Below are 24,319 nucleotides of genomic sequence, written 5' to 3' on the forward strand. Positions count from 1 at the left end.
CTCCGCAGAAATCTCGCAGTGACATCTAGCACCATGGGCTCCATAGATTCCCCGCATCTTCCTTCTGATTTTCTCTGGGGGTTTGCTACTGCCAGGTAACACCTCCTACACCCTAGATCCTGACCATTGGCTTACGAGAGACTCCCTTGGAACAGCTACCAAATCGAAGGAGCAGTCGATGAGGACGGTCGTGGGCCTTCTATCTGGGACACCTTCTGCAAAAAACCAGGAAAGATCGCTGGCGGGGCAAATGGCGATGTAGCCTGCGACTCATACCACCGCACCCATGAAGACATTGCGCTGTTGAAGGAGTGCAAGTCCCCGGCCTATCGGTTTTCGATTTCCTGGTAAGCTTCCTGCATTCTGTCGGAATTTGTGACTCAATTCTGATAATTTTCTACTTTCTCCGCAGGTCTCGCGTCATCCCCCTCGGAGGCCGCAACGACCCCATCAACGAAAAGGGCCTCCAGTTCTATGTTAAATTCGTCGATGACCTCCTAGCAGCTGGCATCACACCCCTCGTCACTCTCTTCCACTGGGATCTCCCCGACGAGCTGGACAAGCGGTACGGCGGTCTATTGAACAAAGAAGAATTCGTTGCCGATTACGCCAACTACGCCCGTGTCATCTTCAACGCCCTCAGTCACAAGGTGAAATACTGGATTACCTTCAATGAGCCGTGGTGCAGCAGTGTGCTCGGATACAACGTTGGTCAATTCGCACCTGGCAGGACGAGTGACAGGAACAGGAACCCGGAGGGTGATGGTTCCACGGAGCCTTGGATTGTAGGGCACAATCTCCTTGTTGCGCACGGGACTGTTGTGAAGATCTACCGCGAGGAATTCAAGGAGCGTGACGGTGGTGAAATCGGGATCACCCTTAACGGTAACCCCCCCGTAGCTGTGCCAGGATGAGCTTGAACTAATAAAAATCAGGCGACTGGGCCGAGCCCTGGGACCCTTCAAACCCCGCCGACGTCGCTGCAGCACCACGCAAAATCGAATTCGCCATCTCCTGGTTCGCAGACCCCATCTACTTCGGACGCTACCCAGATAGCATGGTAGCCCAGCTCGGCACCCGCCTGCCCGAATGGACCCCCGAAGAAGTTGCCTTAGTCAAGGGCAGCAACGACTTCTACGGCATGAACCACTACTGCGCGAACTTCATCCGAGCCAAGACCGGCCCAGCAGATCCCACCGACGTGGCCGGGAATCTGGAGCTGCATCTTCAAAACAAAGCAGGAGAGTGGGTCGGTCCCGAGACGCAATCGCCCTGGCTTAGACCGTCGCCGATTGGGTTCAGGAAGCTGCTGAAGTGGCTGAGTGACCGGTACGGACGGCCGAAGATCTATGTAACCGAGAACGGGACGTCGTTGAAGGGCGAGAATGATTTGCCGCTGGAGCAGCTGCTGAAGGATGACTTCCGGGTGGAGTATTTTGAGGGTTATGTGCGGGCGATGGCGGAGGCGTATACGATTGATGGGGTTAATGTGAGGGCTTATATGGGTTGGAGTTTGATGGAGTATGTTCCCTCTTCCTCAATTGATGCGCTTTCCCATTCGATTGATATACTGACTGGATGTAGTAACTTTGAATGGGCTGAGGGCTATGAGACCCGCTTCGGTGTTACATTTGTTGACTATGAGAATGATCAGAAGAGATACCCCAAGGCGAGTGCCAAAGCCATGCCGGAGATTTTTGCAAAGTATATCCAGAAGGCGTGAGATTTTCGGGTTTGTTGTGTCGATAGTGGGCCCTAGATTGGTAAGGACATGAAATAAATGTTTGATTCTTTTTGGCCATGTATCGTTCCTCGTTAGTAAACATTAGGCACTGCTGTGGAAGGAGCGAAGATGATCGAGGTCATGAGATTCCGCCTCCTTCATTAAAACTCCTTGTCTTCAACAACCACTTGTTATCATCCAGTATCCCTTACCAGAGGTCTTCAATATCGATAATTCATTAAGAATTGTTTCTAAAGCCGTTCATTTCATAGCATCAAAATACCCATACCCTACTGCAACCGCACATCAACATTCTTCGCCTCCTCCTCAATCCTTTTGATATCCTTAACCTCACTCTGCAGCTCCCCACTTCCCTTATCAACCCGACATGCCAACACTGCGAGGGTCGAAGACTTCCACAACGGAACACCGCGACTCTTCCGATTATTGAAGATCGTCAAAACCGCCAACGCAATCCCCAGAAACTCCGTCACAATCGGCGTAACAAAATACCCCCATCGGATAGACACAAACGGCTCACTCTCGAGGCGCTCCCCACCCGCAGAGCGCGCATTGGGGCCACGCCGCACATAATCCGTCATACTGGCTGCCATCTTCTTGAAGCGTGCATCGATGTCCACGTCCCCCGACAATGCAGCAGCTAGTCCGAACTTGTTGTTCGGGAAATTTCCTGCAACCCACTCGGTGACGATGGCGTCGGACTGGAAGAAATTCTCGATTGCGAAGAGACTTGCGTGCGATATATTCAGTGCCGGGATGTTGGCGCCCGCGTCTGCGTCTTTGGTGGAGTTGGTGTATACCCAACCCAGTGGGGGCGCGTAGCCTCCGTCGTTCCAGATATTCTTCTTTGATCCGAAGTTGACCTCGCGGGTCGTGCCAAAGGCGAAGTCACTACCGTTCGCCTTGGCACCGGTATACTCATACGCCGTAAGCGAGAGAACGCATTCCGTGACGTTGACATCCAGGGCCGTAAAATTGCCGTCCGGGGAGGCCCTGTAGACCGCGAACCTGGTGATATCAGGAAGAGTATTGAGCCGGGTTGTGGTATTCTCGCCTAGCAGCGATGTCGCGTTCATGAAGTAGTTGGTGGCCCAGTCCGTGTTGCCCCAGCGAGTGGTCACGGTCAGGCCGCCGGGCGTGGTCATATTGCAGACGTTGCTCGACTGCGTGCCGTTGCATATTTGGGTCTGCAGTGTCTCCTGTGTGACGTTGTTACAGGAGCTCTTGAAGCCGAGGGACATGTATGACCCGGTCCATTGGCACACGCCGGGGCAGTTGAATGTTGCGGGTGTTTCGATGCCGTAGAGGCCTTGGACGATGGCGGACTGCATGTTGGGATCCTGTGGGATGCCGGCTAAACGAGGAGACGAATGTTAGTCCGTACCTGATGCTTAGTTGCTAAGAGAGATACATACTGACGCCGGCATTTGCCAGCTGGCCCGACACATCATGGGAGTATTCGTGCGCGAATCCAAAGGTGACGTTATCATCGGGGGTGATTATGCTTCGCTGCTCCAGCTGGACGACCTGCTGAGTAAACGACGGGAAAGATATGCGCAATATCGTGACAAAGGCGCCAATGGTGGCCAGATTCGGCTTGACGGTAGTAAGAAGCTTGAGTGAACCCCAAAGGCCACGGCTCGCATCGTCATATGTCTCAAAGTGCAAAAGCTTGTGACGGTCGCCCTTAAAGTGAAGCCATTTGAGCTGACCGATGAACTGGCTGACACCGTACATCAGCAGCGTGGTGCAGGCCGTTGTCAGGATGGAGATTGTTGCGTTGAGCGAGACTGGGGCCGTCCAGTCAGAGTAGGGCTTGTTGTTCATGTGGCCGAAGATAGAGGCAATGGCAGCGAGGGCGCCCAGCGCTAGGACCGAGCTGAGGGATTCCAAGAACCATTCCTTGAGGGAATAGAACGGATAGCGCTTATACACAGCGGGGGACGTTTTTGATTGCTCGAAGTCCATCTCGGAACTGTAAGCAGGCTCGTAGGTAAACGGCCTTGGTTGGTGGTCCTCAGGCATTGTGGAGATGTTCATTTAACGACGCGGTGTGGGAGCAAGGGCCTGAGACAGAAGATCACCAGGACCTTATGAACGGTGAATATTGACTCGGTTACTTGTGCGCTCCTGGCTCGACTGAATTCGGTCAAGTGGGACTTATGGGGTGGTTCGTTTTGAACTGGGGATGGCAAGATTGGCAAGACGGTTCATATAGCTGAAGAACAGACGGTCCATGCAGACCCCAAGTGTGGCTGAAGCGGGCTGCATATTACCTATTGGGGGCCAATACGACAGCAGAATGCTGGCTGTGAAAGGCTGCGAAAGGCTGCGCGAGACGCGGCTGCAGTGGTGCATTCTGGGCAGCCCTATTCCGCCTATCAGGTCAGTCTTGCTGCATGAAAAGTTCGGAGAATGGGCAAATGTATTTTTACTAACTTACAGCCTTGCAGGAAAGGATGGGCTAATGTGTTCTATTTACAACGCCCAGGCCTCGTATCTAAGACGCCCGGGCGGATCTCCACGTCCGCAACAGCCAGCGCAATATCCAATTGCTGCTTGACAATTGCCGCCTCCGTCTTTCTTCCCAGCTTCACCAACCACTCATGATACCCATGCGGCCCCCACATCGAACCTGGATGCTGATGCGCGCGCGTGATGGGCTGGTCAAGCCCCAAGTCCTCTGCATATGCCTGCTCCAGCGACAACGCCGCAAACGCATGTCTTGTCGGGACCATCCACCCCCAGAGCTTATATAGGTACATAAGCGCATCATCAAACTGAATCGCCAGCCGCAGGGACTCAAACGCGGCGTCGAACTTCCCGCGGCGGTACTCGATCTCCCCGCCTAACATAGCAGTTGCGACCTTAAGGATATCAACAATCCGACTCGGATAGTCCCGTCTAGACTCCGGAACGCGCTGCGCAGCGGACACATGCAGCGCTTTATTCGAGATCGCGCCGTCCAGATCCCCCGTTGCGGTTGCGGATGTGCCGATTAAGGCGTCGTGCTTTTGTCGTTTGGATACCTCACAGGCGCCGGAGGTCCTGGATGGGTCTTCTAAGTGTTGTTGATTGACAGGATAGTAACGGAATATGCATAATTTCAACAATCGAAACCAGAGACTACTGTATGTAGAATATGGCATCTAGTTAGCAAGATGGTATATCCGACTACCTGTTTTATTCCCGTCCAATGCTTTGGAATTAGTAGCATCCTCGTCCTTGGCTTGAGGTGATGGTGCGTATTCTGCGAGCTATTACATAGTTAGTCTTGCTTAAGATCCGTTACGTGGTGCATTTACACTTTCACTTTGATGTATAGGACGGGAAGGAGGCTGATAATTGCAGATAGAATCTGTTCCAATCTCGACCGACAGATTCAGTCAAAATTACTAAATTAAGGAGTCTGGAACAGGAATTTAGATATTCAGTTCTCGGCCTTTGGAACCGGCGTCTGTTCCGTGACTAGTTTAATCCCACCGGCGGATTACGAAACATCAACTCCCCGACTGATATAACACATAAAAAAGCCATTGTTGGCCCAAATGCTTCAGACTCAGAACACATACCTTCTACAGTATTCCACTTAAACCAACCAACAGCCGATACCTAACGATCAAAATGTCCACACCAACTCTCAAAGACTACCCCTGGGCCCAAGCCCCAATCATAGTAAACGCCCCCATGAGCGGCTTCGCAACCAGCGCCCTCGCAGCCGCCGTAACACGCGCCGGTGGGCTAGGGCTAATCGGCTTCCTCGACAAGCCCCACATGCTGGACATTCAGCTCCAGCAGGCAAGTCTCCTACTGAGAGACAATACCCAGAAAGGCGAAACGGATAGCCTACCCATTGGAGTTGGAGTCATTGTCTTCGGGATGTCCGTCTCATCATTCCTGCCTCTAGTGGCGAAACATAGACCCGCCATCGTCTGGCTTTCCTTCGGGGAGGCTGCGCACTTCAAGTCCTGGACAGAGGGGATCCGGGCTACGAGTCCGCGCACGAAGATCTGGGTCCAAGTTGGCACCGTGTCTGCTGCACTGGAGACAGCACGGGCTTGTCATCCTGATGTGCTTGTTCTGCAGGGCAGTGACGCAGGCGGGCATGGACATGCACACTCATCAAGCATTATCACGCTCATACCGGAAGTTGCAGACGCACTGATTGGAGACGGGTTCGAGGGGGATGGACGGATTCCCCTCGTTGCTGCTGGGGGGATTACGGATGGGCGGGGTGTAGCGGCGGCGATGGCATTGGGTGCGTCCGGGGTTGTTATGGGGACGAGGTTTCTGGCTGCGCATGAGACTGATATTCCCGGGGGGTATCGGCGAGAGATCCTGTCGGCGTCTGATGGGGGCCAGTCGACGGTGAGATCGCGCGTGTTTGATGAGATGCGGTCCCCTAGTGTGTGGCCGGGGATGTATGATGGGCGGTGTTTGAGAAATAAGTGTTATGATGAGTGGGAAAAGGGTGTTTCTATTGAGGAGATTCGGGCGAGGGTGTCCGTTACGGCTTCTAGGGCTCAATCGGAGGGTGAGGATTTTCGGGATGCGAGCAGTTTGTGGGCTGGAGCGGGTGTTGGGTTGGTGAGGAGGGTTGAGAAGGCTGGGGATATTGTTGAGACGGTGCGAGAGGATGCAAGACGGCGGTTGTTGGATACTCATCTGGCATTGTAGTTGTGAATAGGGATTGACTTCATCGACATCGACCTTCCGAAGTATACCCTGTCTATCCAAGTCAGGACCATGACTCCTCTTACCGAGCTCAAACACCGAGACTTCAAACCAGATAAGAACCAGTAATCTCAATATCCAGGGTATGACAGCAGTCTGTAAGAAGTCTTACATTTACAGCCAGTGGAGTGAGTAGCCGGCCAATAAGGCTAGGCTTCACTGCCACTTGATGACCCACAGCCCACATACCGGTATCTGACGGGAGCTGGATCCACCTTCCTAATCCTGCTCCATCACCTAGTCGCACCTTCCACTCCACCTAGAAGATCACGCAGCAAATCCGATCCAAGAACGTTTGAGACGCTCACTTCCGGAACTACCTAGGGACTTGGTTGCTCAATCCAGTTTCGAGACGGATGCCGCGATTTGATGACGACCAGACCTTCAAAGCCGTCAGAATGGCTTTTGACGAACACAGATGAAGATGTCGACGGTGTTACCATCAACTTGGCTGGGATGTTCCTGAGATTCTTGAATCCAATGCTCGCTCGGATCGGAGGTGGGATCCTGAAAACAAAATGCTCCTTATGCAAGACTCGGCCGCCGCCAACAACTCGTGGCAACCACCTGCGGAGATTATATGACCAGCAAATGGAGGAAACAGGCCAGCCTTGCATTTAGGGTGCTACAAGGCTTTGTGGAAGGAGGTTGGGACCCGGAATCTTCCCCTTTTTCGTCGCTCGATGGTTTAATGAGTCGACAAGGAACTACGTGTAAGTTCGAAGGCATTTTATGTAGGGGTTATTGGTCAGACGCTGAAGCTAATGGGAGTTAGATGTTGGGCCTAGGGTTTTGGCTAGGAAGAGAACACTCTTTATTGAACTCGATAAGGATGGGGTTCTGCTGTGTTTTCGCTCTCCCAGCGATACAAGAAGAGCCATGGGTTTAATGGAGGCCTGGAGTTGGTTTTGCAATGCAGTACGAAAATGGCCCAGCGTTTTCGAAGGGAAGATGGTAGCACGATACTTCTACATGGCCGAGCTTCAAGATCTGCCGGTTCACTGAAGAAATACGTCTCTATTTCAGGCCATCTGCGTTGGTCGAAACCACGAGAGATAAAGCACAACTGCTGGGAAATACTCTTCCTCGCCCATTGGTGGGTGCCTTGCATCTTGCAACCCCGGACCGCATTCGGTAAAGGCTTGGAGATGTCATTTGAAATGATGCTATTTTTTGCGGCTGTTTCGTTCCAATTTATTGTTGATGGTGGCGTCGTTTTCGTCGGATACACCACCTTACTATATCCCACCGCCATCGATGGGAACTCGGCTCAGTTTCACCTTGTTGCCTCAGATGAACGCTAAATCAATCCATACATACAGGCATATGGCAGCGACAGAGTTTTGACGCGAGACGCAGCTCAATTCACAAAGATGCGGTGCTTCCTAGGGTGGTGCACTAATGCTTAAATCAATCTTTTTACCAACGTCCTTTTCAGATATTCGGCAAAGCAGACAAAATCGGCCGTCCATGGACTGAATACATCGCAACAATCGGAATCAGCTGTGCCCTGGCCTACCTGAACGTGTCACACACCGGGGCAGAGGTCTTCCAAGGGCTATCCAGCCTAGTAGCACTCCTTACCCTCCTCGGCTGGGGCATGATCTGTCTCTCACACCTGCGCTTCCGATACGCCTAGAAAGTGCAGAGGCGTGAGGAGACGCATATCTCCTGGCGGACGTGGGCGAATCCGTATGCGACGTGGTGGGGGCTGATATGGTGTATTGCCCTTATTATTGTGGAGTTTTATTTGAGCGTGTGGCCGCTGCATGAGAAGACTTCGGCGAAAAATTTCTTTGCGAATTTTATTAGTGTTGTTGCCTTGTTTGTTATTTGGGCTGGGGCGATGATTTGGTATCGGTGTCCGGTTTGGGTTGATGCCAGAGATGCTAACCTGGATGGAAACAGACGGTCTTATGCGGAGAGGGTTGATGAGGAGGCTGTTTTTATTAAGAAGGGGTTTGTGAGGGCGTTGAAGGTTCTTTTTGAATAGGTTGATATATTCTGTGGCAAGATTAGATCATGGCAGTCTATATAAAATCCTCTATATAACCGCCCTCTCCGTCAAAGGCTGATTCTGAACAATCCTCTTATACGAAAGCGCACCGAGATCCAGCGTCTGAAACTTCCCATAGACAATCAACTCAGCAACACCACGCCCACAAGCCGGCGCCTGCTGGCTCCCATGTCCCGAAAAGCCAACACAGAAAAGAAAGTTGCTGATTTCACTATGCGGTCCAACGATAGCATTATGGTCGAACGTGTTAAACTCATAATGACCCAACCAGGAATCGGTCACCTGTGCAGTAGCGAATTGAGGAACCCTGTGCGTGATAACAGGGAGAATCTTCTCCTCCCATGCATTCTCTGCGAAGCTGAAATCGTCTACGTCCACGGCTGTATCGGGCCCGATGGGCGGACAGCCCACGAGGTAGTCCTTGACACCGTAAGACCGGAGATGGACGCCTGATGGGTCAATCGTCAAGGGGAGATCCTGGGGTAGACTTTCATCAACAGAGAAGATGTAAGTGTAGCGCCGTCGAGCCTCGACAGGGAGGGCAGGGATCCCAGCTATCTTGGAGACAGAGGCAGCGCGGGTCCCTGCGGCGTTGACCAGGGTGTCGACGGTGATTTCCTCTCCGGTTTTAAGTTTGATGCCTTTCACCTTCTTGCCACCTTCTAGCTCTGCGCCGATGACTTCGTTCGTGATGTACTCGACGCCGTTATGGCGGGCTGTGCTGCGTAGCCATTGGACCATGCCCCAGGCGTTGAATGCGCCTTCGTCAACGAGATTCAGACTCGCGCTGTCGAGGTCATCAGTATAAAGGAATGGATATTTATCCTTTATCTCTCTCTTTGATATGATCTTGGTACCTGCCCCCAGGCTAGCCTGCAACTCCTGGTCCTTCTTCAAGACATCTGTGAACTTCTCCGAATCAGACAGGTAAAGATATCCAAAGTCGCGAATAGACGGCGTAAATGGGACATCGCGAGGGTCTGGAGGAAACTCCGCACCGAAACGCTTCACAAAGTCCGCTGCGTATCGCGCAATCTGGACGTTGATGGCGGTTGCGAATTGCTGGCGCATGCAGTTGTTGCTGGCCTTTGTGGCGGAGTACTCCAGTGACGGGTCTCGCTCGACAACGAGCACTGAGCCCTCGAAGTCTGGGGTTGTGGATAGGTGCCAGGCGATGGAGGAGCCGGTGGTTGCGCCGCCGACGATGACGACGTCGTAGTGCTGGCGGAGGGGGTTGTTGTTCGTTTGCATTGTGACTTATGGTAATCAAAAGATGAAGATTAGATACCAAGTTTGGCTGTTCTACGGTTATATATAGCATGTATCGTCATTGCTGTCGTGATAAGCTGCCTAACTACTCAGTGTATTCTGTTTAGGGCTTTCTCCACTTTCCTCGACTCGCCGTAAGTTGCCATTTGGTTCTCGCCAGGCAGGTTTCCCCAGTCGACACTACTCGATACAGATTTGCATTTACTGTGCAGTGATGATTATGCCCATGAAGTGATTTACTTTTACGTTCCATCTCGAATTCCAGCCTAAAACGGATTATTCTCTGCACATAACTTCGTGATTATGAAGTATTATGTAATCAATACCAAGTCGCGTGTCATCTAAGCCGCGGTCTCACTCCTTTTCCATCAATCCATCCAAATATTTTAGACGCACCATAACAGACAAGAACAGGAAACTTACAGCTGCTTTTGCGCTGAGTTCAATGGCGTCGAGCCGAAAGATCCCTCCTTCGTCGCGCTTACCCTCAGCAGCTCCACTGTGCGTATCCGAGCCTGTCAACAACAATGCCCGGTATCGGTACTTGACACTCTTAGCAGTTAAGATTCTTGAACGCTTTCGGCCGCGCCATGGGAACGTTCTCATGCTAACAAGCAAACTATGTGTGAAGTACGGGCGCCGCGTGGACTTATCAGAGGCCTCGACAATGCAGTTCATATCTCGGAATACGTCTATACCGGTTCCAAAAGTTCTGTGTGCATTCAAACACTCTGGGCGGACGTATATACTGATGGAAAGGATTAGCGGGGAGATAATTGGCAGTGGGTGGTTGAAGCGAAGTGAGCAGTCCAAGACGACACTCCTTGCGCAGTTGGCGAAGATGGTCACCGAGATGCGGGAGCTTCCGCCTCCGGAGGGTATGGGGATTGCTTCTGTTGATGGCGGATCGCTTTATGACTGCCGTGTTCCAGGACAGTCTTTGCGCTTTGGGCCTTTTAGTACTGCACAGGAATTCCATCGGCATTTACGAAGAGGCATGGAATTTGATCCGAGACTTGACGCCGAGGTCCAAGATTTGGTTAAACAACAAGACGGCTCTTGGCCTCTGGTATTCACTCATGGTGATTTAAGCAGTCTGAATATTCTTGTTCGCGGAGAGGATATAGTTGGTCTTATTGATTGGGAGACCGCTGGATGGTATCCCTCATATTGGGAATACACCTGTGCCTACCAAGTCAATCCGCAAAACACCTTTTGGGTTGATGAGATTGACAAGTTCCTACAGCCCATACCTGATGAGCTGGCGATGGAAAAGCTCCGTCAGAAATACTTCGGAGATGTCTGACTTATATAATGAACTCCTTCAAACCAATCAGATCTCGTACACTCCACTCCGTCCAAGCATCGACTATCATAAAGGCAAGTGGAGAACCCCCATATTCCTTTAGTCGCGATAAACTGCCAGTTTAATAAGTGGGTCTCTCCATTAGGAAGGGCTCCCCGGTCCCTCTATTTCTACCAGCTATTTCTGCCATCTATTCATCTCGTATTGCTCTTCCAACCCCTCATCTCACATCTCTCACCCCAAACCTACAAGATGTCTCGAATCTTCATGTACGTCCTCACAATACATTAAAGCCGGCTCATCTAACACCCCCCAGTACAGGCGCAACAGGCTACATCGGCGGCGACGTCCTATACGCCCTAACACAGTCCTTCCACTCGTCCAAGATCACAGCGCTCGTGCGCAGCGAGAGCAAGGCGTCTCTGATTACGAGCAAGTATCCGTCCGTGACGCCTGTCATTGGGGATCTTGATTCCGCGGCGAGTATTACCAAGGAGGTTGCTGATGCGGATGTTGTTCTACGTACGTTTAATTATTACAAAACCATGATATGAGATATGGATGATAGTGACTGATTGCTGCTCAAGATCTTGCCAGCTCGAACCATCTCCCTAGTGCAAGTGCTATCGCGAAGGGGCTGACAGAGACGAAGAGGCAGAGCCCAGGTATGTATTTCTCCCTTTAACCACCATTTTAATACCTTGATTATCCTAACAACCCGTCTACTCCGTAGTCTGGATCCAAATCTCAGGCGCAAGCCTCCTCTCCGGTCCCGAAATCACCAGCAACTCATACGGCCAAGCGCGCGTCCAAAACCACAACGACCTCCAAGGAATCGCCGAAATCCGGGATATCATCTCGTCGTCACCTAAACGCGTCGTGGATCACCTGATCCTGGGCCTCTCTTCCGAACAACCGAATGTCCGGACGGCTATCATCTACGGGCCCCTGATCTATGGACTTGGTCGTGGGCCTGTGAATCAGCGGAGTATCCAACTTCCGGATCTGGTCAAGGCGACGATTCAGCGGGGGCAGGGGGTGCAGGTTGGGAAGGGACTGAGTTGTTGGAGTAATATCCATATCGCCGACATTACTGAGTTGATTGTGAAGCTTGTGAAGGAGGCGGAAAGTCGTGGGAATGGAGACTTGTGGAATGAGAATGGCATTTATTTTGCAGAGAATGGGAAGATGGTTCGTTTTCTGCACTTATCCATCTTGTTTGGATATACTTTTACTGACCGTACTATCCGTATTATAGCCATTCGGAGATATCTCACGAAAGGTGACCTCGTTTGCTGTCCAGAAGGGATTCATTAAGAGCGCAGATGTTCAAGAGATCGACGCGGAGACAGCAGATACATTGACTGCTCATGGAGGTATTCTCTGGGGCACAAACGCCCAATATACAGCATCGCGAGCACGAGAGCTGCTAGGCTGGAAGCCCGCCGCGCCCAGTTTTGAAGACGAGATTCCCAGAGCTGTTCAGGAGGAAGCTTCCAAGCTCGACTCTCAGTCCAAAATTTAGATATAGTATAGCCCTATATGTTGAAATAAATAATCATGTCGCAATAATCGGGCACCGTTCATGCTTCATCACATCAAACCAACTCAGCGTGTAGTCCTTCGTCTCTGACCGTGCCTTCCAAACACACTGTGCCGTTCCAGCCGCTGCAGAGAATGGGCCCAGCGAGGTGCGATGCCCTGTTGCTACCAGCCAATCTAGAAGACCCTCCTGTAACCCAGGATCCAGCGCCTCGCAGGCTGCGACGAAACCAGGCCATAATATCGCCGAGTCATGTGTAGAAGGCGCAGCAGCAGCTTTTTCTTCAACACGCGCTGTGTCGTACCGGGTCAGGAAATACAGACAGTTGCGGACTGTATCTTGCAGGATCAAGGCGCTTATGTTCGGCACGCGCCGGTAGTAGAATAGGATTAAAGCCTGGTGCATGGCTTGGACCATGAAATGGTTTGATGGTTGGTTCTTCTGGCTCTGGCTGATGGACGTCTCTTGGCCGTCCTTTATCGTTGCTGAGTTTGACATAGGAGACGACCCCCACGAGAGGATATACTGCTCGAGCAAATTCGCGCGCCGTTTAAGTTCTCCCGCGATGCGCGCATCCACGGTCGGACCTCCCCGATGAAGTAATTCTTGCTCGTTCGCTAGACGGATAACCTGCGAGAGAAGGGTCATAAGGGATTCCGGTATCCCGTAGATATCCGGGAAAAGCGTATCATCCCACTGGCCCATAACTTCTAGATGGATATCGTTATGGCCGATCTTGTTTCCCTTCGCTAGAGTGATATCGATCTCGGCGTCTAGGATATCGTTCGCCACGCGGAAACTGCGTAGGGAGTCCGGGGATGGCTCGATGGAGAGGAGGCTGGCGCTGGGACGGTCCGGGCAGATGTCTAGCAGGGCACAGCCGCATGTGCTTTCGGCCATGATCCGGAGGAAGGTGTAGACGTGGTGCAGGGATCGGACTTTGAGGGACTTGTGGGGTTTGGGGAGACCGCGGATGCGAATGAGATACTCTGCATCGACGAGGAAGGCCTGGGCGCTAGAGTTTTCGCCATTAAATATCTGTTTACATTAGTTACGTTGGCATAGTATTGTGTGGAGAGGTGGGTATATACCGAGAGCATCACTATCGATAGAACGGCCATTAGGATCTCCTTATACTTGGCCCGGCGCGCACCCAGAACTTCCTCGTTCAGGGCTAATTCAAGATGCTGCTTGGCGGCTTCTTTGAACCGGTTTGGTGATATTTCCAGGCCATCGGCAGACTGATTGCGTGCATACTTGTGGAGACAGCTGGCAGCAAGAAGAGAATAGAACAGTGACAGCCTGGTGTGGCTTGTGGTGTGGTTAACGCTGAGCTCTGCAAACGCGGTCATTGCAGCCGGGAGATGGACTGCCTGCCAGGGACATTTCCGGCAGTTTTTCAGAGGGAATGAGAGTGAAACGACATTCTCTTTGAAGTACCGCAGTAGGTCAGCGGCCTCGGGGGGTATACTCGTCTTCTCTGAGATCTCAAGGGACGGAAGGGGAGTCGATGAGAGGTCCAAAAGTGGAAGGAGAGTTTCAGGATCAACGTTTAAAAAACAGTCCGATATGGTTCCAGCTTCAGGGACATCATACATCCCATCAAGCATAGCAGCGTCTCTTGCAATGCCTGGCCAGAGAAGATCCCACTCTAGCTGGTCGGGCTCAATCTGATCGAGCTGTAGCTCATCTTGCTTAGAATCTGTAGATGCCTCAGATAGCACCAGAACACCAAAAGGGCCCTTAAATGAATCGTTTTCCACGCTTTCAAGTTCCAGCTTGGCCAAGGCAGTGCTGGCAGACTGTTTACCGAGTCCCTCTGTGGTCATTTGCGACATGTTTTGTTGCTCCATCTCTGCGACTGTTAGCAAGCAGTCTCTGCATAGCATATATCAAAGACAGAAATACCAGAAAAGAGAGGACGGCGGAATACTCGGTCTTTGTCATCGCTCGCCCAGTTCAACTGACGCTCGTAGCCCAGACATGCCAGGCCCTGCTGCTGGCAGTTGTGGCAAACGGGGCGGGCTTCGTCGCATTTTACATGGCGATTGCGACAGGTTCCACAGCCTGTGAGAGTACGACTCCGTGAGACATGTTGCATGATGCATCGTCAAGCATCTAAGGCTCTTTGAATCTGAGAGATGGTGAGAATGTGGTTGTGATGGCAGGATCCAGCTCGGTTAGACTCGCTTTTTCCGGTCCCGCGCCTTTCATCCGGGTCAAGTGACCTGTATACTCTTGTGACGGTGCTGTGAAAATATCTCCGTAGATTATTAAGCAGTCCCAAAAAGGAAGGCCATTCCTAATTATAGTTATATTATATTTATTATTTTATTTATATGAACTTTACAGCTTCGCCTGCTCATGTGGCAGAAGTATAGACGCCATGGCTGGCCTCCACGACTTCCATCTCCCTTCCTTGGAATCTCGCCCTTCCCATCAGGCACTCTGAGCCTTCACCTCTTATGCAGTTCCTCCGATTCCTTGTTCTCAAAGCGATCAGCAATGTACCGGCCCAAGACAGCCGCAAACCTGAAGGCACTGTTGCTGCTGTCAGTATTATCACTTCATAATATAGATATAGGAGGACTCACTGTCCCGAACCACCTGTCGCAATGAAAAGGCCCTGCAGGTTAGGATGCGACTCTGCAATAGAGTCTCCCTCGGGAACATCAGAGTCCCAACACACCCGTCTCCTCCGCCAAGGCCGGTCACCGAACTGCGGAACAGGCTGCCTGAGACCGTCACGCAAGTGCTTGTCGGCGTCCTCGGGGAGATACCCAGCATTGGCGTTATTTCCCGCTTGAATATACTTCCCATAATACATAGAATATTTACCAAATTGGTGCCTCAGGCCGACACACTGTCTACTTCAGACAGCATAACTGTGTTGGTTTGTATAAATTCATGACTAGCTAAATAGTCTATCATCATATAGCTTCTACTTTATAACATTCACGTATATTCCATTTAAAGCGCATACCGGAAATCCTTCGACTGCATATCCGTCATATCTTTAAACCCATCCAAAACAGCCCTATCCTGCCGTCCCACGCTTTCATCTACCGTCATGTTTCGATTTCGTCGGGTATTCTCCATCTTCATTACAACATAGGCGACGCCAGCTAACACAATCATCCCCGCATAGCAAACCAGCAACCCAGTCAGCGCGGAGTAGTACCGGGGCGCCTCGCGCGCAAAGAAGATATTCGAACCCGCAACGTTTCCGCCGGCATACAACGTAAACCAGAGACCATTGGCAATGGAGCGTTTTGTGTGTCCTGCCACGTTCGTGGTGAGCAGGTTCCACGAGACGATAACCGGAGCGCCGATTATGTATTGGAGCCAGGTGCAGCCGACCAATGTCCAGCGGTGCGTCAGGTCTGTGAAACGGATGCCTAACAGGCCGCCGAACGGGATGAGGCAGATCACGGCGAGGACGATGCATCGGGAGTCGCGGACGTATGTGGAGATCAGACCGCAAATTGGGACGACCACGGCTTCGATGGCGCCTGTTGGGAGTTGAAGAAGAGTAGCGTAAATTCCGGAGAACCCGTATCCTTTAATCAGGGACGAAGCAAAGTTGGAAACGCCGCCATTGATCACACCACAGGATATTCCCATTCCCAAAACGCAGAGGACTTTAACGTCGTATGCTAATTCAAGGACTTGTCGGAATTTGAACTGTTTGGTTTTGACCCCTATCATGTTTTCGGAGACGCGTTGGACGGCAATAACGCGTTGTCTGTGGGTGAGGAATTTTGCTGAGTTGGGCGAATCAGGAACGAACCAGAGGAAAAGGATTGCCGTAACAAAGTTCATAAGTCCAATAACGAGGAATATAAGCTGCCAGCTCTTGAGGGAGGTGCTGTGGACGTGGCCGAGGCCGAACCCAATTAGGGCTCCCACCATTGTTGCTGTCCCATTCGCTGAGAGCCAGATGGCCATTCGCAAAGGTTGTTCAGATCGTTTGTAGAACATGGATGTGAAGTTCATCACTATTCCTATTAGTATATGACTATCGGCTATCGAAAGAAAAGCACATACTGCAAGGGCTGACACCTGCTTCTGCCATTCCAAGAATGAATCTCAAAACTAGCATCCCCGCGTAGTTTTTCGCGCCAATATGGGCAATAACCAAACCGGCCCAGATTAGAAGCACGCTTCCCATGTATTTTGCCAGTGGAAGCCTCTGAATGAGAAGGTTCGAGGGAATTGCAAATGCAAGGTATCCAAAGTTGAATATTGCAGCAACCCATGAGTACCTCTGGCCTTCCAAGCCCAGGTCAGGAATCAGCGTATAGGCAGATGCATAGTTGAGCGATAGCTTGTCTAGATTTCGGTATATATCAGCTATCAGCCTCAGCAGGGGAATGGTAGGTCAAGCACACCCAGAAACTGAACACAGTATGTCAGGTATAGCTGGTAGCCATGTCAGTTGAATCCCCCGTGTCGGACACTGGGAACCTACAATCGGCATGATACGCCTGTCGAGAATCTTGCGCACTTCAGCGCCTTCATGCTCCAGTTCCTCGGGAGTTATTTGATCGGCTTCGGTAAACAGCTGTGCTGCTATATCTCGAATTTCTCCTGTTGCAAGTTCACTGGTTTTCTCTACACTGGGCTCATCTTGCGCTCTGGCTTTCATGTCTTTGACGACGGACATTGTGCGGGGAAATGAGGGGGGACAGTATTCGACTAGATTCGACCAAATCTGGCAGCACAATATAAGATAGGATCGTTGGTGAGATGTACCATCGAGGCATCGCTCTTATATCTTTGTTGCCCATCCTGTGAAGCCCTGATACCTTATCAATGGCCTGTTGATAGAGGGGTAGGTCATGTTATCTATCAGTTATCTCTTGGCTGTCCATCATTGTCAACTTCTGTTGCATAAAGTAGCGCTTGGGGGCTTTCATGGCTATCAATAACTTCGGGGACCGCGGCCAATTAGTTTTGAGATATTGTTCAATGCTCCAACTTTACGGAGAAAATCGCGAATTAACCTGTTTGGTTCCTCGGATGGACATTCCCATTGGGGTAATTGAGGGACGAGGTTGATAGAGCTTCAGCGTCGGATCACCAAGAGTGGGGAAGCTCTCCATACTCATAGAAATGGCTTAGTGCAGACCGAGGACAATGGCCCGAGCAATGGATATCTTAAGATCAATTCGTAAATCGCTCCACGGTTTCATCTTTCTGGACGTCCTTATCAACCTTTCACCCTCATTTTGACCTATCGACATCAGTTGATCAAACGCAGCCCTGCGACTTGCTTACTTAACGGGTACAAAATCCATACACCAGACTTTAGAATTCATAATGGGACCTGTAAGTGATTTCAAACCCCGGCATTCATCGTAAATTTGAGGCTGACGGGGTATCTCAGGAGGCGCCGCAAACCCCAAGTCTCATTGACGCCAGCATCTCTGAGCTCCAACAAGCTTTGACTTCGGGGTGGACGACGAGTGCTGAACTAGTAGCACGATATCTGCGAAGAATAAGTGTGTATGATGCGTCTGGACTTACTTTAAGTGCCATTCCCATTCTAAGCCCGTCTGCCTTCGCGGAGGCCGAGGCATCTGATGCACGAAGGGCCGCCGGACTCTCACCGAGACCCCTAGAGGGTATCCCTTACCTTGTCAAGGACAGCATCAAGGTAAAGGACATGACAGTTGCCTCTGGGTCTCCTGCCTTTGAAGGTCTAATCGCTACGGATGACGCTGCTTGTGTGAAAATTCTTCGAGATGCAGGAGCTGTCCTTCTGGGCAGAACTAACATGCCCGCTATGGCGTATGGGGGCATGCAGCGTGGTTCATATGGTCGCGCTGAAAGCGCATACAATATGGAATATTTGACGGCAGCATACGGATCGGGATCCTCCAATGGCTCTGCCACGGCAACCGCTGCGAACTTCTGTGCCTTCAGCTTGGGATCTGAGACTGTTTCCTCTGGAAGATCTCCAGCGTCAAATAATTCGATTATTGCGTACACACCGTCCAAGGGCCTCCTTCCGATCCGTGGAGTGTGGTCACTATACCCAACATGCGATGTATTGGTGCCTCACACGCGTACCCTGTCCGATCTCTTCCAGGTGCTTAATGTGCTCGCCGTCACTGATCATACTCCTCAAGGAGACTTTTGGAACGAGCAAAAGATTATCCCCTTTCCATCGATTGAGACCATCCGTCCTCTCAACTTCGAGGAACTAGAGAAGCCCTCTTCACTCCATGGTAAAAGATTGGGGGTACCATCCATGTTTATTAACGGGAAAGACCCTCTTCCGAACAAAATACACACGAGACCCTCAATCATGAAGCTCTGGGAATCGACAAAGCGTGAACTGGAGTCCTGTGGTGCCACTGTTGTCGAAGTCGAGTTTCCCCTCCTCTCCACATATGAAGCCAACGTCCATCGCAACCAATTAGTGACCATCAAAGATCTCCCAGAGAAATGGCCCGCAAGGGAAAGGAGCGATCTTGTTGCCCATGCTTGGGATGACTTTTTGGCTACCAATGGCCAGCCAGGATTGGATTCTCTCGCATGCGTGAACCCAGACGACATATTTCCCCTTGCTCCTGGGTCCCTCCGAGGCGCACCGATCCCAGCGAACCAGCTTCAATGGAAACAAATTGTCGAATATCCGACGACAAAGCAAGGCTCTATTTTGGATGTCCCAGATATGGAGCGGGCATTGAAGGCCCTGGAGACCGCACGGAAGGAAACACTAGAGGAGTGGATGGACAAGCAAGGCTTGGATGCGATAGTTTTCCCGGCGAATTCGGATATTGGACGCGCTGATTCCGACGTTAATCACGAATCTTCTCAGTTCGCCTGGACAAATGGGGTGAAGTATTCCAACGGAAACCAGGCTATCCGTCATCTGGGTGTTCCTACCATCTCGGTCCCGATGGGACTAATGGAGGACACAAAAATGCCTATCAATTTAACATTTGCAGGAAAGGCGTATGAGGATACTAAGCTTCTTGAATATGCGTATGCCTTTGAAGCGGCGACAAAGCACCGCGCCGTGCCGCCACTCGTGCCTGGACTGGATACGGATGTTCTGAAAACTCCACGCAATGAACGCTCTGCACCTCTCACTCGTGTGGAAACGGCGCAGATCGAAGTGCAGGCTCAGTCCAAGGAAATTGTCGGTTCGACTGTTAGTGTTCAGGCTCAAGGAGTTTTGAAACTCGGCGAGGATACCACAGTGGAAGATCTCAGCTGCTATGTCAACGGAAATCCGGTTGAGGTGACCGTGGAAGGAAATCAATGGCAGCTGGCAACAACATACGCCAAATCTGCTCGTGACAGCACGTGGTCTCGATGGAGGAGCCCAGCTGCTCACCAGGTCATAGTCATCCTTGTTGCGCGCTTTAGCAATACGTCTGCAGCTGGGAAACTACTTTTGCTCTAGATGCATTTCGGTGGGTGGTGGTAGTATTCCCAGAAATAAAGCAAATGTCGATTAGGCATACGGTTTCGCTTGGGGAATAACATATAACGCTTTTCACAAAGAAATAGAAACAGAAGACATTACATGACACATTATACTCCAGCACATAACCCAGTAAAGATGTTAGCACAGCAGTTGAAAATTAAGCCCTCTCATCCCTTAATCCATCTCTGATCAGCCTTTTCGTACCCGATGGACTTCAGATCAATGTTGAGCGTCTTTAACATCATATCCATGGTAAACTCCTGCAAAAGACGTTCCAAATCAGCATACTCTACCCACCAGGGGCAGAGTGAAAGTGCCAAACCTACCTCAGGTTCATCTTGCCGTTCCTTAGCAGCATCCTTCTTTATTTTCTCCTTCTCCTTCTCAATTTTCCGACTCATCTCCTCCTTCCTCTCCCTCACCTCATCCTCATCAATATTCATACCCTCCGCATCGAAATTCCCAAACCATGACTCCATCTCCTCCTGCTCCCACCTAGCATCATCATTCCTCATCCGCGCGTGCCACGCCTTAACCCCTCCCATTCGCGAGATCCGCTCCTGTGCACCTGAAAATACCTCCTCTGCTGCATCCTGGCTCACTTTCTTCCACTTTGCAATCAGCGCCTCCAGCTCCTCCTCTCTATTCGAGGACTCGATCCGCAGAGCCTGCTGGGCGGTATCAAGTTCAGATCGCAGATTCGACAAGCGTGACTGTGTTTCACGCTGTTGTTTCTGTAGATTTGCGATCTCTGGGTCGATGGGCACGGGTTTTCTGGTTGTAAGGCCAGGGCGTTGGCCGAAGGGTGGTCTTTTGCGGTTGTGCGGGGGTGTAGGCAATTGGTTTGTTGGAGGGGGTGTGGGGAGTGGTGCTTGAGTATTTTCTGCAATAGATTCGGTAGTTCTAATAGAAGATGCGGTGGATTCCTCTGCTTCCTCGGGTTTGGGTGTCGTATTTTCCTGCTTCGCTGTCGGTGTTGGTCTGCGGAGAGGGGACTTGAATGGTTTGGAGAGAGCGGTTGATGCCTTTTCGAGACGGCGGCGCTTGGCATTGAGAGTGAAAGAAGACATTGTGAAAGTAATCAGTGCGAGCTGTTAAATCACATGGTTTTATGAATTGAGCACTCTGTGAAAGAAAAAGGATGGAATGTGGTTGTTGATAGCAGAAGAACTAAGGTACAGGAAAGTGAAATCATTTATCGATAAGATAAGTTAGCGCCAGGCACAGTGACGTCTTCAGTTCTGGCCTCAGGCAACTACATTGAAAGTAAGGCATATGTAAAGATCATACATTTTCATAAAAAATTCAAACTCGTAAAATACAATTCTAATGACCAACTCCTCCGGCCACCCATTGAGCAAACTCAGGTTCCCCAGGGCGAGGGAAGAAGCCCCGGTCGTTCCCATTGGCTTGCCCGGCTGCGTTGGCGTTCTGGTTATCGTTTGGTCTTTGGCGATTATTCCGTTGCTGCCGCAGGTACACCAACACCATAAGAGTTGCAGCCAAGGATAGAATGATAAGGCCTTCCAAAACGCTTTCGTCAATGTCAAGCTCGAGGTCGTCATAATAACCATCCTCGTGGTCGTCCAGACGATGGTAGTCTCCTGATAACATATCATCATCGTCCGCTTCGCCCTGTTTATACAGTTGTGCGCGGTACGCGGCATCTTGCTCTTCGTCGTTCTCAATGAATGCAGCGACCCATTCGCTAAAAGTGCGGCGGGGCTTGGGCTCTAGGATGACGTTAGTACTTGCTCTCAAAAATAATTAGCAATGGGAATTCGTAGTACCATCATCTTCTCGAATGGAGTTGATCTTTCCATTGGTGAAGCTGTTCCACGCACTTCGTGCCCGAAGTTTCAGCAAGCTTAGCTTAACGGGCAAGTATGCTTCATGGTTTGTCGCCAACGCAAGATCGTAGTATCTCTTGGCCATATGGAAGTCCTGCTCAACGGCAACTCCATTTTCATGCATCCAGCCAAGATTCCAATACGCCTGCGCACTGTAATGAGCTTCAGCAGCCGTGTGGTAACAAGTCGAAGCTTTTTCGGCATCAATGGTGATGCCAGTCCCGCTCAGGTAATAGTCGCCCATTTTGAGCAGAGAGTCGATATTCGCCTGCTTAGCTGAGCGAGTCCATTGAATAAGAGCTAAAGCGGCATTTCGGAGTAATGACGGGCGAGGCTTCTTTGCCCCAGGGAGGATGATCTCCAGTGGTAACAATGAGCGCTGCTCGTCGAGAATGAATGCAACATTCGCCTGGGCATTCTCATACCCTTGTTCTGCGGCCATGAGAGTTGGAATAAATGCTCCCTCTTTGTCGCCACTCTCATATGCGTCATTTGCCTCGGTGAAGGAAGAGTGAATAATTTCTGCCTTCTCCGCGACCATCTTATAATAAGATGCAGCCAGCCCGCAATGCCTCTGTCGCCCAACGCCGCTGTTGGCTAGCTCCGCTAAATAATAGAATGCTTCCATCCATCCCCAACGTGCAGCCAGCTCGAAGTATTTCGTAGCTGTCACAACATCACCTTGGTCTAGGAACAACGCGCCCAGCCGGGTTTCGGACGCCGGAAAATCTTGATCGGCTGCCGCTTTGAAGTAGGACGATGCTTTGAAAGCGTCTTGCGGCATTCCGTAACCATGCAGATGCATGAGCCCAATTTGGTGCTGGCAGAGCGAATCTCCGTTGGCTAACCCGAGTTTGAACCAGGCATAGGCGGTATCGAAATTTTGGTCTACACCTTCACCGCGTAGATACATGAGGCCAATATGACCGGCCGCTTTGGCGGCTGCTTTCTCGATCCCAACGGGGTGGTTCGGGTTGAGCGATCCATCCTTATTCCAGTATCGTTTTGTCACCTGCTTGAAATACCTCATTGCCTTCTTATAGTTCTTTGGAAGGGACCTGGCGCCGTCATAGTACATCTTTCCTAGGTTCAATGTCGCTGCTACTTCACCCTTTCGAGACATGAGATCCAAGTATTCCAAAACATCTTCAAGACTGGCCTCGGTAACAGCTGAGTTACCACGCAGCGCATTGGGGCCGGAGCTAGATACACTAGCACCTTGGCCGTAAACTCCGCCCTCTTCGTCAGCCCAGCGGTATGATTCACGAGCCATACCGTTGCCACCAGGTGGCCCAGATCGCTGGTAATCAATAGCTTTATCCGCCACGCGCTTGTAGTAAAAGGTTGCTTCGTCGCAATTTCTGGGAGTGCCAATACCGGCATGGTTTCGATAGGCAAGAGTCATTTCCGACTTGGTATTCCCCGCCTCTGCGGCAAAAGTGTGGTATAACAACGCCTTGGCTTGGTCGCGTTCAGCCCCGCCGCCAATCCCCGTAGCATACATGAAACCAAGCATGTACTGTGCCGTACTGTTTCCATCCCACATGGCCAAGCTCTCATACCAGCGAAACGCCTGCTTAAAGTCCTGGTGGTGGGAGAAATTGCCGTAGAAGTTCATTTCGGCGAGAAGGAACATCGCATCAGGGTCGTGATCCTCTACCGCCGCAATCGTGAGTTCATCGACAGCTTTGGCGATACTCGGGTGAATATGCTTTCGTGCGCCGCTACTTGATGGGGGTCCGTTCATGAATAGGATTCGGAATGCTTCTTGGGCGTAATGCCAGGTGTAGCCGAGCACACCAGACGGCTTTCCTGTAGGGGTAGTCACGGGTATCTTAGCTTCACGGAGCGTCTTGAGCGCATGTTGGACATGCTCTAAGATGATGTATACGTTAGTAAGAGCGGGCAGTACATGCGCAGTCACCGCGGGGGATAGATTACCGTTTGGAGGAGGGTTGGAGTTGAAGGCATCGCCGGGGGGGTGCTGTGACCCCCGGGCGATGTCTGAGAGCGGATATTGATCATCGTCAGGTCCCTTGGCTTCGAGAGCGAATACTCGCAGAAATACTAGAATAACGAGAGCCGATATTAGCAGTGGTCCTCGAGGTCGAGCGTCGTCCCCAAGCGGGTACTTACATAGCGCCAAGGGCAGGAAGCGCCATAACCACATGTTCTTCATCTTGCTTGAAAGAACTGGATAGGAGTGGGCAAGGAGAAACGCATGGCGACTGCTCCCACTACCAGTTCAATGGCGATTATGAAGGAAGGATGGATAGAGCTGTCCTGTCAGCCGCGGTCAGTCCGGAGCTCTCGTCACGGCGGTTGGCCACCTGGCGTTGCGGAGCTTCATTACGCCGATTTCTTGGCAACCACATAATTCATACTTGCCCTTCACTATACACTCCCTACATA

General features: G+C 51.1%; 13 protein-coding genes across 13 annotated transcripts; 6 read left to right on the forward strand and 7 right to left on the reverse strand.

The window, feature by feature from the left end:
* Positions 1 to 33: 33 nt before the first annotated feature.
* Positions 34 to 1,723, forward strand: APUU_51006S (glycoside hydrolase family 1 protein; the record flags this gene model as incomplete). The annotated part of the gene is made up of 5 exons (XM_041706067.1): positions 34 to 95; positions 156 to 347; positions 413 to 885; positions 936 to 1,521; positions 1,585 to 1,723. 5 exons carry the CDS (start codon positions 34 to 36, stop codon positions 1,721 to 1,723), a joined length of 1,452 nt encoding a protein of 483 aa, XP_041558489.1.
* A 2,495-nt stretch (positions 1,724 to 4,218) lies between these two features.
* On the reverse strand, positions 4,219 to 4,893 carry APUU_51007A (uncharacterized protein; the record flags this gene model as incomplete). Its single annotated transcript, XM_041706068.1, has 1 exon — positions 4,219 to 4,893. The coding sequence occupies one exon, from the start codon at positions 4,891 to 4,893 to the stop codon at positions 4,219 to 4,221; it is 675 nt and encodes a 224-aa protein (XP_041558490.1).
* Positions 4,894 to 5,368: 475 nt separating this feature from the next.
* APUU_51008S (NAD(P)H-dependent flavin oxidoreductase) lies at positions 5,369 to 6,421 on the forward strand (the record flags this gene model as incomplete). Its single annotated transcript, XM_041706069.1, has 1 exon — positions 5,369 to 6,421. One exon carries the CDS (start codon positions 5,369 to 5,371, stop codon positions 6,419 to 6,421), a length of 1,053 nt encoding a protein of 350 aa, XP_041558491.1.
* Positions 6,422 to 7,404: 983 nt separating this feature from the next.
* Positions 7,405 to 7,782, forward strand: APUU_51009S (uncharacterized protein; the record flags this gene model as incomplete). The annotated part of the gene is made up of 1 exon (XM_041706070.1): positions 7,405 to 7,782. The coding sequence occupies one exon, from the start codon at positions 7,405 to 7,407 to the stop codon at positions 7,780 to 7,782; it is 378 nt and encodes a 125-aa protein (XP_041558492.1).
* Positions 7,783 to 8,522: 740 nt separating this feature from the next.
* On the reverse strand, positions 8,523 to 9,746 carry APUU_51010A (NAD(P)/FAD-dependent oxidoreductase; the record flags this gene model as incomplete). Its single annotated transcript, XM_041706071.1, has 1 exon — positions 8,523 to 9,746. The coding sequence occupies one exon, from the start codon at positions 9,744 to 9,746 to the stop codon at positions 8,523 to 8,525; it is 1,224 nt and encodes a 407-aa protein (XP_041558493.1).
* Positions 9,747 to 10,209: 463 nt separating this feature from the next.
* APUU_51011S (uncharacterized protein) lies at positions 10,210 to 11,070 on the forward strand (the record flags this gene model as incomplete). Its single annotated transcript, XM_041706072.1, has 1 exon — positions 10,210 to 11,070. The coding sequence occupies one exon, from the start codon at positions 10,210 to 10,212 to the stop codon at positions 11,068 to 11,070; it is 861 nt and encodes a 286-aa protein (XP_041558494.1).
* Positions 11,071 to 11,322: 252 nt separating this feature from the next.
* On the forward strand, positions 11,323 to 12,595 carry APUU_51012S (uncharacterized protein; the record flags this gene model as incomplete). The annotated part of the gene is made up of 5 exons (XM_041706073.1): positions 11,323 to 11,339; positions 11,387 to 11,592; positions 11,658 to 11,735; positions 11,804 to 12,261; positions 12,329 to 12,595. The coding sequence occupies 5 exons, from the start codon at positions 11,323 to 11,325 to the stop codon at positions 12,593 to 12,595; spliced, it is 1,026 nt and encodes a 341-aa protein (XP_041558495.1).
* A 33-nt stretch (positions 12,596 to 12,628) lies between these two features.
* Positions 12,629 to 14,714, reverse strand: APUU_51013A (Zn(II)2Cys6 transcription factor; the record flags this gene model as incomplete). Its single annotated transcript, XM_041706075.1, has 3 exons — positions 12,629 to 13,651; positions 13,705 to 14,468; positions 14,522 to 14,714. The coding sequence occupies 3 exons, from the start codon at positions 14,712 to 14,714 to the stop codon at positions 12,629 to 12,631; spliced, it is 1,980 nt and encodes a 659-aa protein (XP_041558496.1).
* A 355-nt stretch (positions 14,715 to 15,069) lies between these two features.
* Positions 15,070 to 15,440, reverse strand: APUU_51014A (uncharacterized protein; the record flags this gene model as incomplete). The annotated part of the gene is made up of 2 exons (XM_041706076.1): positions 15,070 to 15,154; positions 15,208 to 15,440. The coding sequence occupies 2 exons, from the start codon at positions 15,438 to 15,440 to the stop codon at positions 15,070 to 15,072; spliced, it is 318 nt and encodes a 105-aa protein (XP_041558497.1).
* Positions 15,441 to 15,583: 143 nt separating this feature from the next.
* On the reverse strand, positions 15,584 to 17,279 carry APUU_51015A (putative MFS allantoate transporter; the record flags this gene model as incomplete). The annotated part of the gene is made up of 4 exons (XM_041706077.1): positions 15,584 to 16,611; positions 16,661 to 16,945; positions 17,005 to 17,035; positions 17,085 to 17,279. The coding sequence occupies 4 exons, from the start codon at positions 17,277 to 17,279 to the stop codon at positions 15,584 to 15,586; spliced, it is 1,539 nt and encodes a 512-aa protein (XP_041558498.1).
* A 656-nt stretch (positions 17,280 to 17,935) lies between these two features.
* Positions 17,936 to 20,033, forward strand: APUU_51016S (uncharacterized protein; the record flags this gene model as incomplete). The annotated part of the gene is made up of 2 exons (XM_041706078.1): positions 17,936 to 17,944; positions 18,003 to 20,033. The coding sequence occupies 2 exons, from the start codon at positions 17,936 to 17,938 to the stop codon at positions 20,031 to 20,033; spliced, it is 2,040 nt and encodes a 679-aa protein (XP_041558499.1).
* Positions 20,034 to 20,224: 191 nt separating this feature from the next.
* APUU_51017A (putative DNA repair protein Dds20/Mei5) lies at positions 20,225 to 21,127 on the reverse strand (the record flags this gene model as incomplete). The annotated part of the gene is made up of 2 exons (XM_041706079.1): positions 20,225 to 20,317; positions 20,384 to 21,127. 2 exons carry the CDS (start codon positions 21,125 to 21,127, stop codon positions 20,225 to 20,227), a joined length of 837 nt encoding a protein of 278 aa, XP_041558500.1.
* Positions 21,128 to 21,383: 256 nt separating this feature from the next.
* HRD3 (ubiquitin ligase complex subunit HRD3) lies at positions 21,384 to 24,086 on the reverse strand (the record flags this gene model as incomplete). The annotated part of the gene is made up of 4 exons (XM_041706080.1): positions 21,384 to 21,790; positions 21,848 to 23,782; positions 23,849 to 23,974; positions 24,044 to 24,086. 4 exons carry the CDS (start codon positions 24,084 to 24,086, stop codon positions 21,384 to 21,386), a joined length of 2,511 nt encoding a protein of 836 aa, XP_041558501.1.
* Positions 24,087 to 24,319: the final 233 nt, after the last annotated feature.

This window comes from Aspergillus puulaauensis, chromosome 5 (genome assembly GCF_016861865.1).
Source record: "Aspergillus puulaauensis MK2 DNA, chromosome 5, nearly complete sequence".
Classification (NCBI taxonomy): domain Eukaryota; kingdom Fungi; phylum Ascomycota; class Eurotiomycetes; order Eurotiales; family Aspergillaceae; genus Aspergillus; species Aspergillus puulaauensis.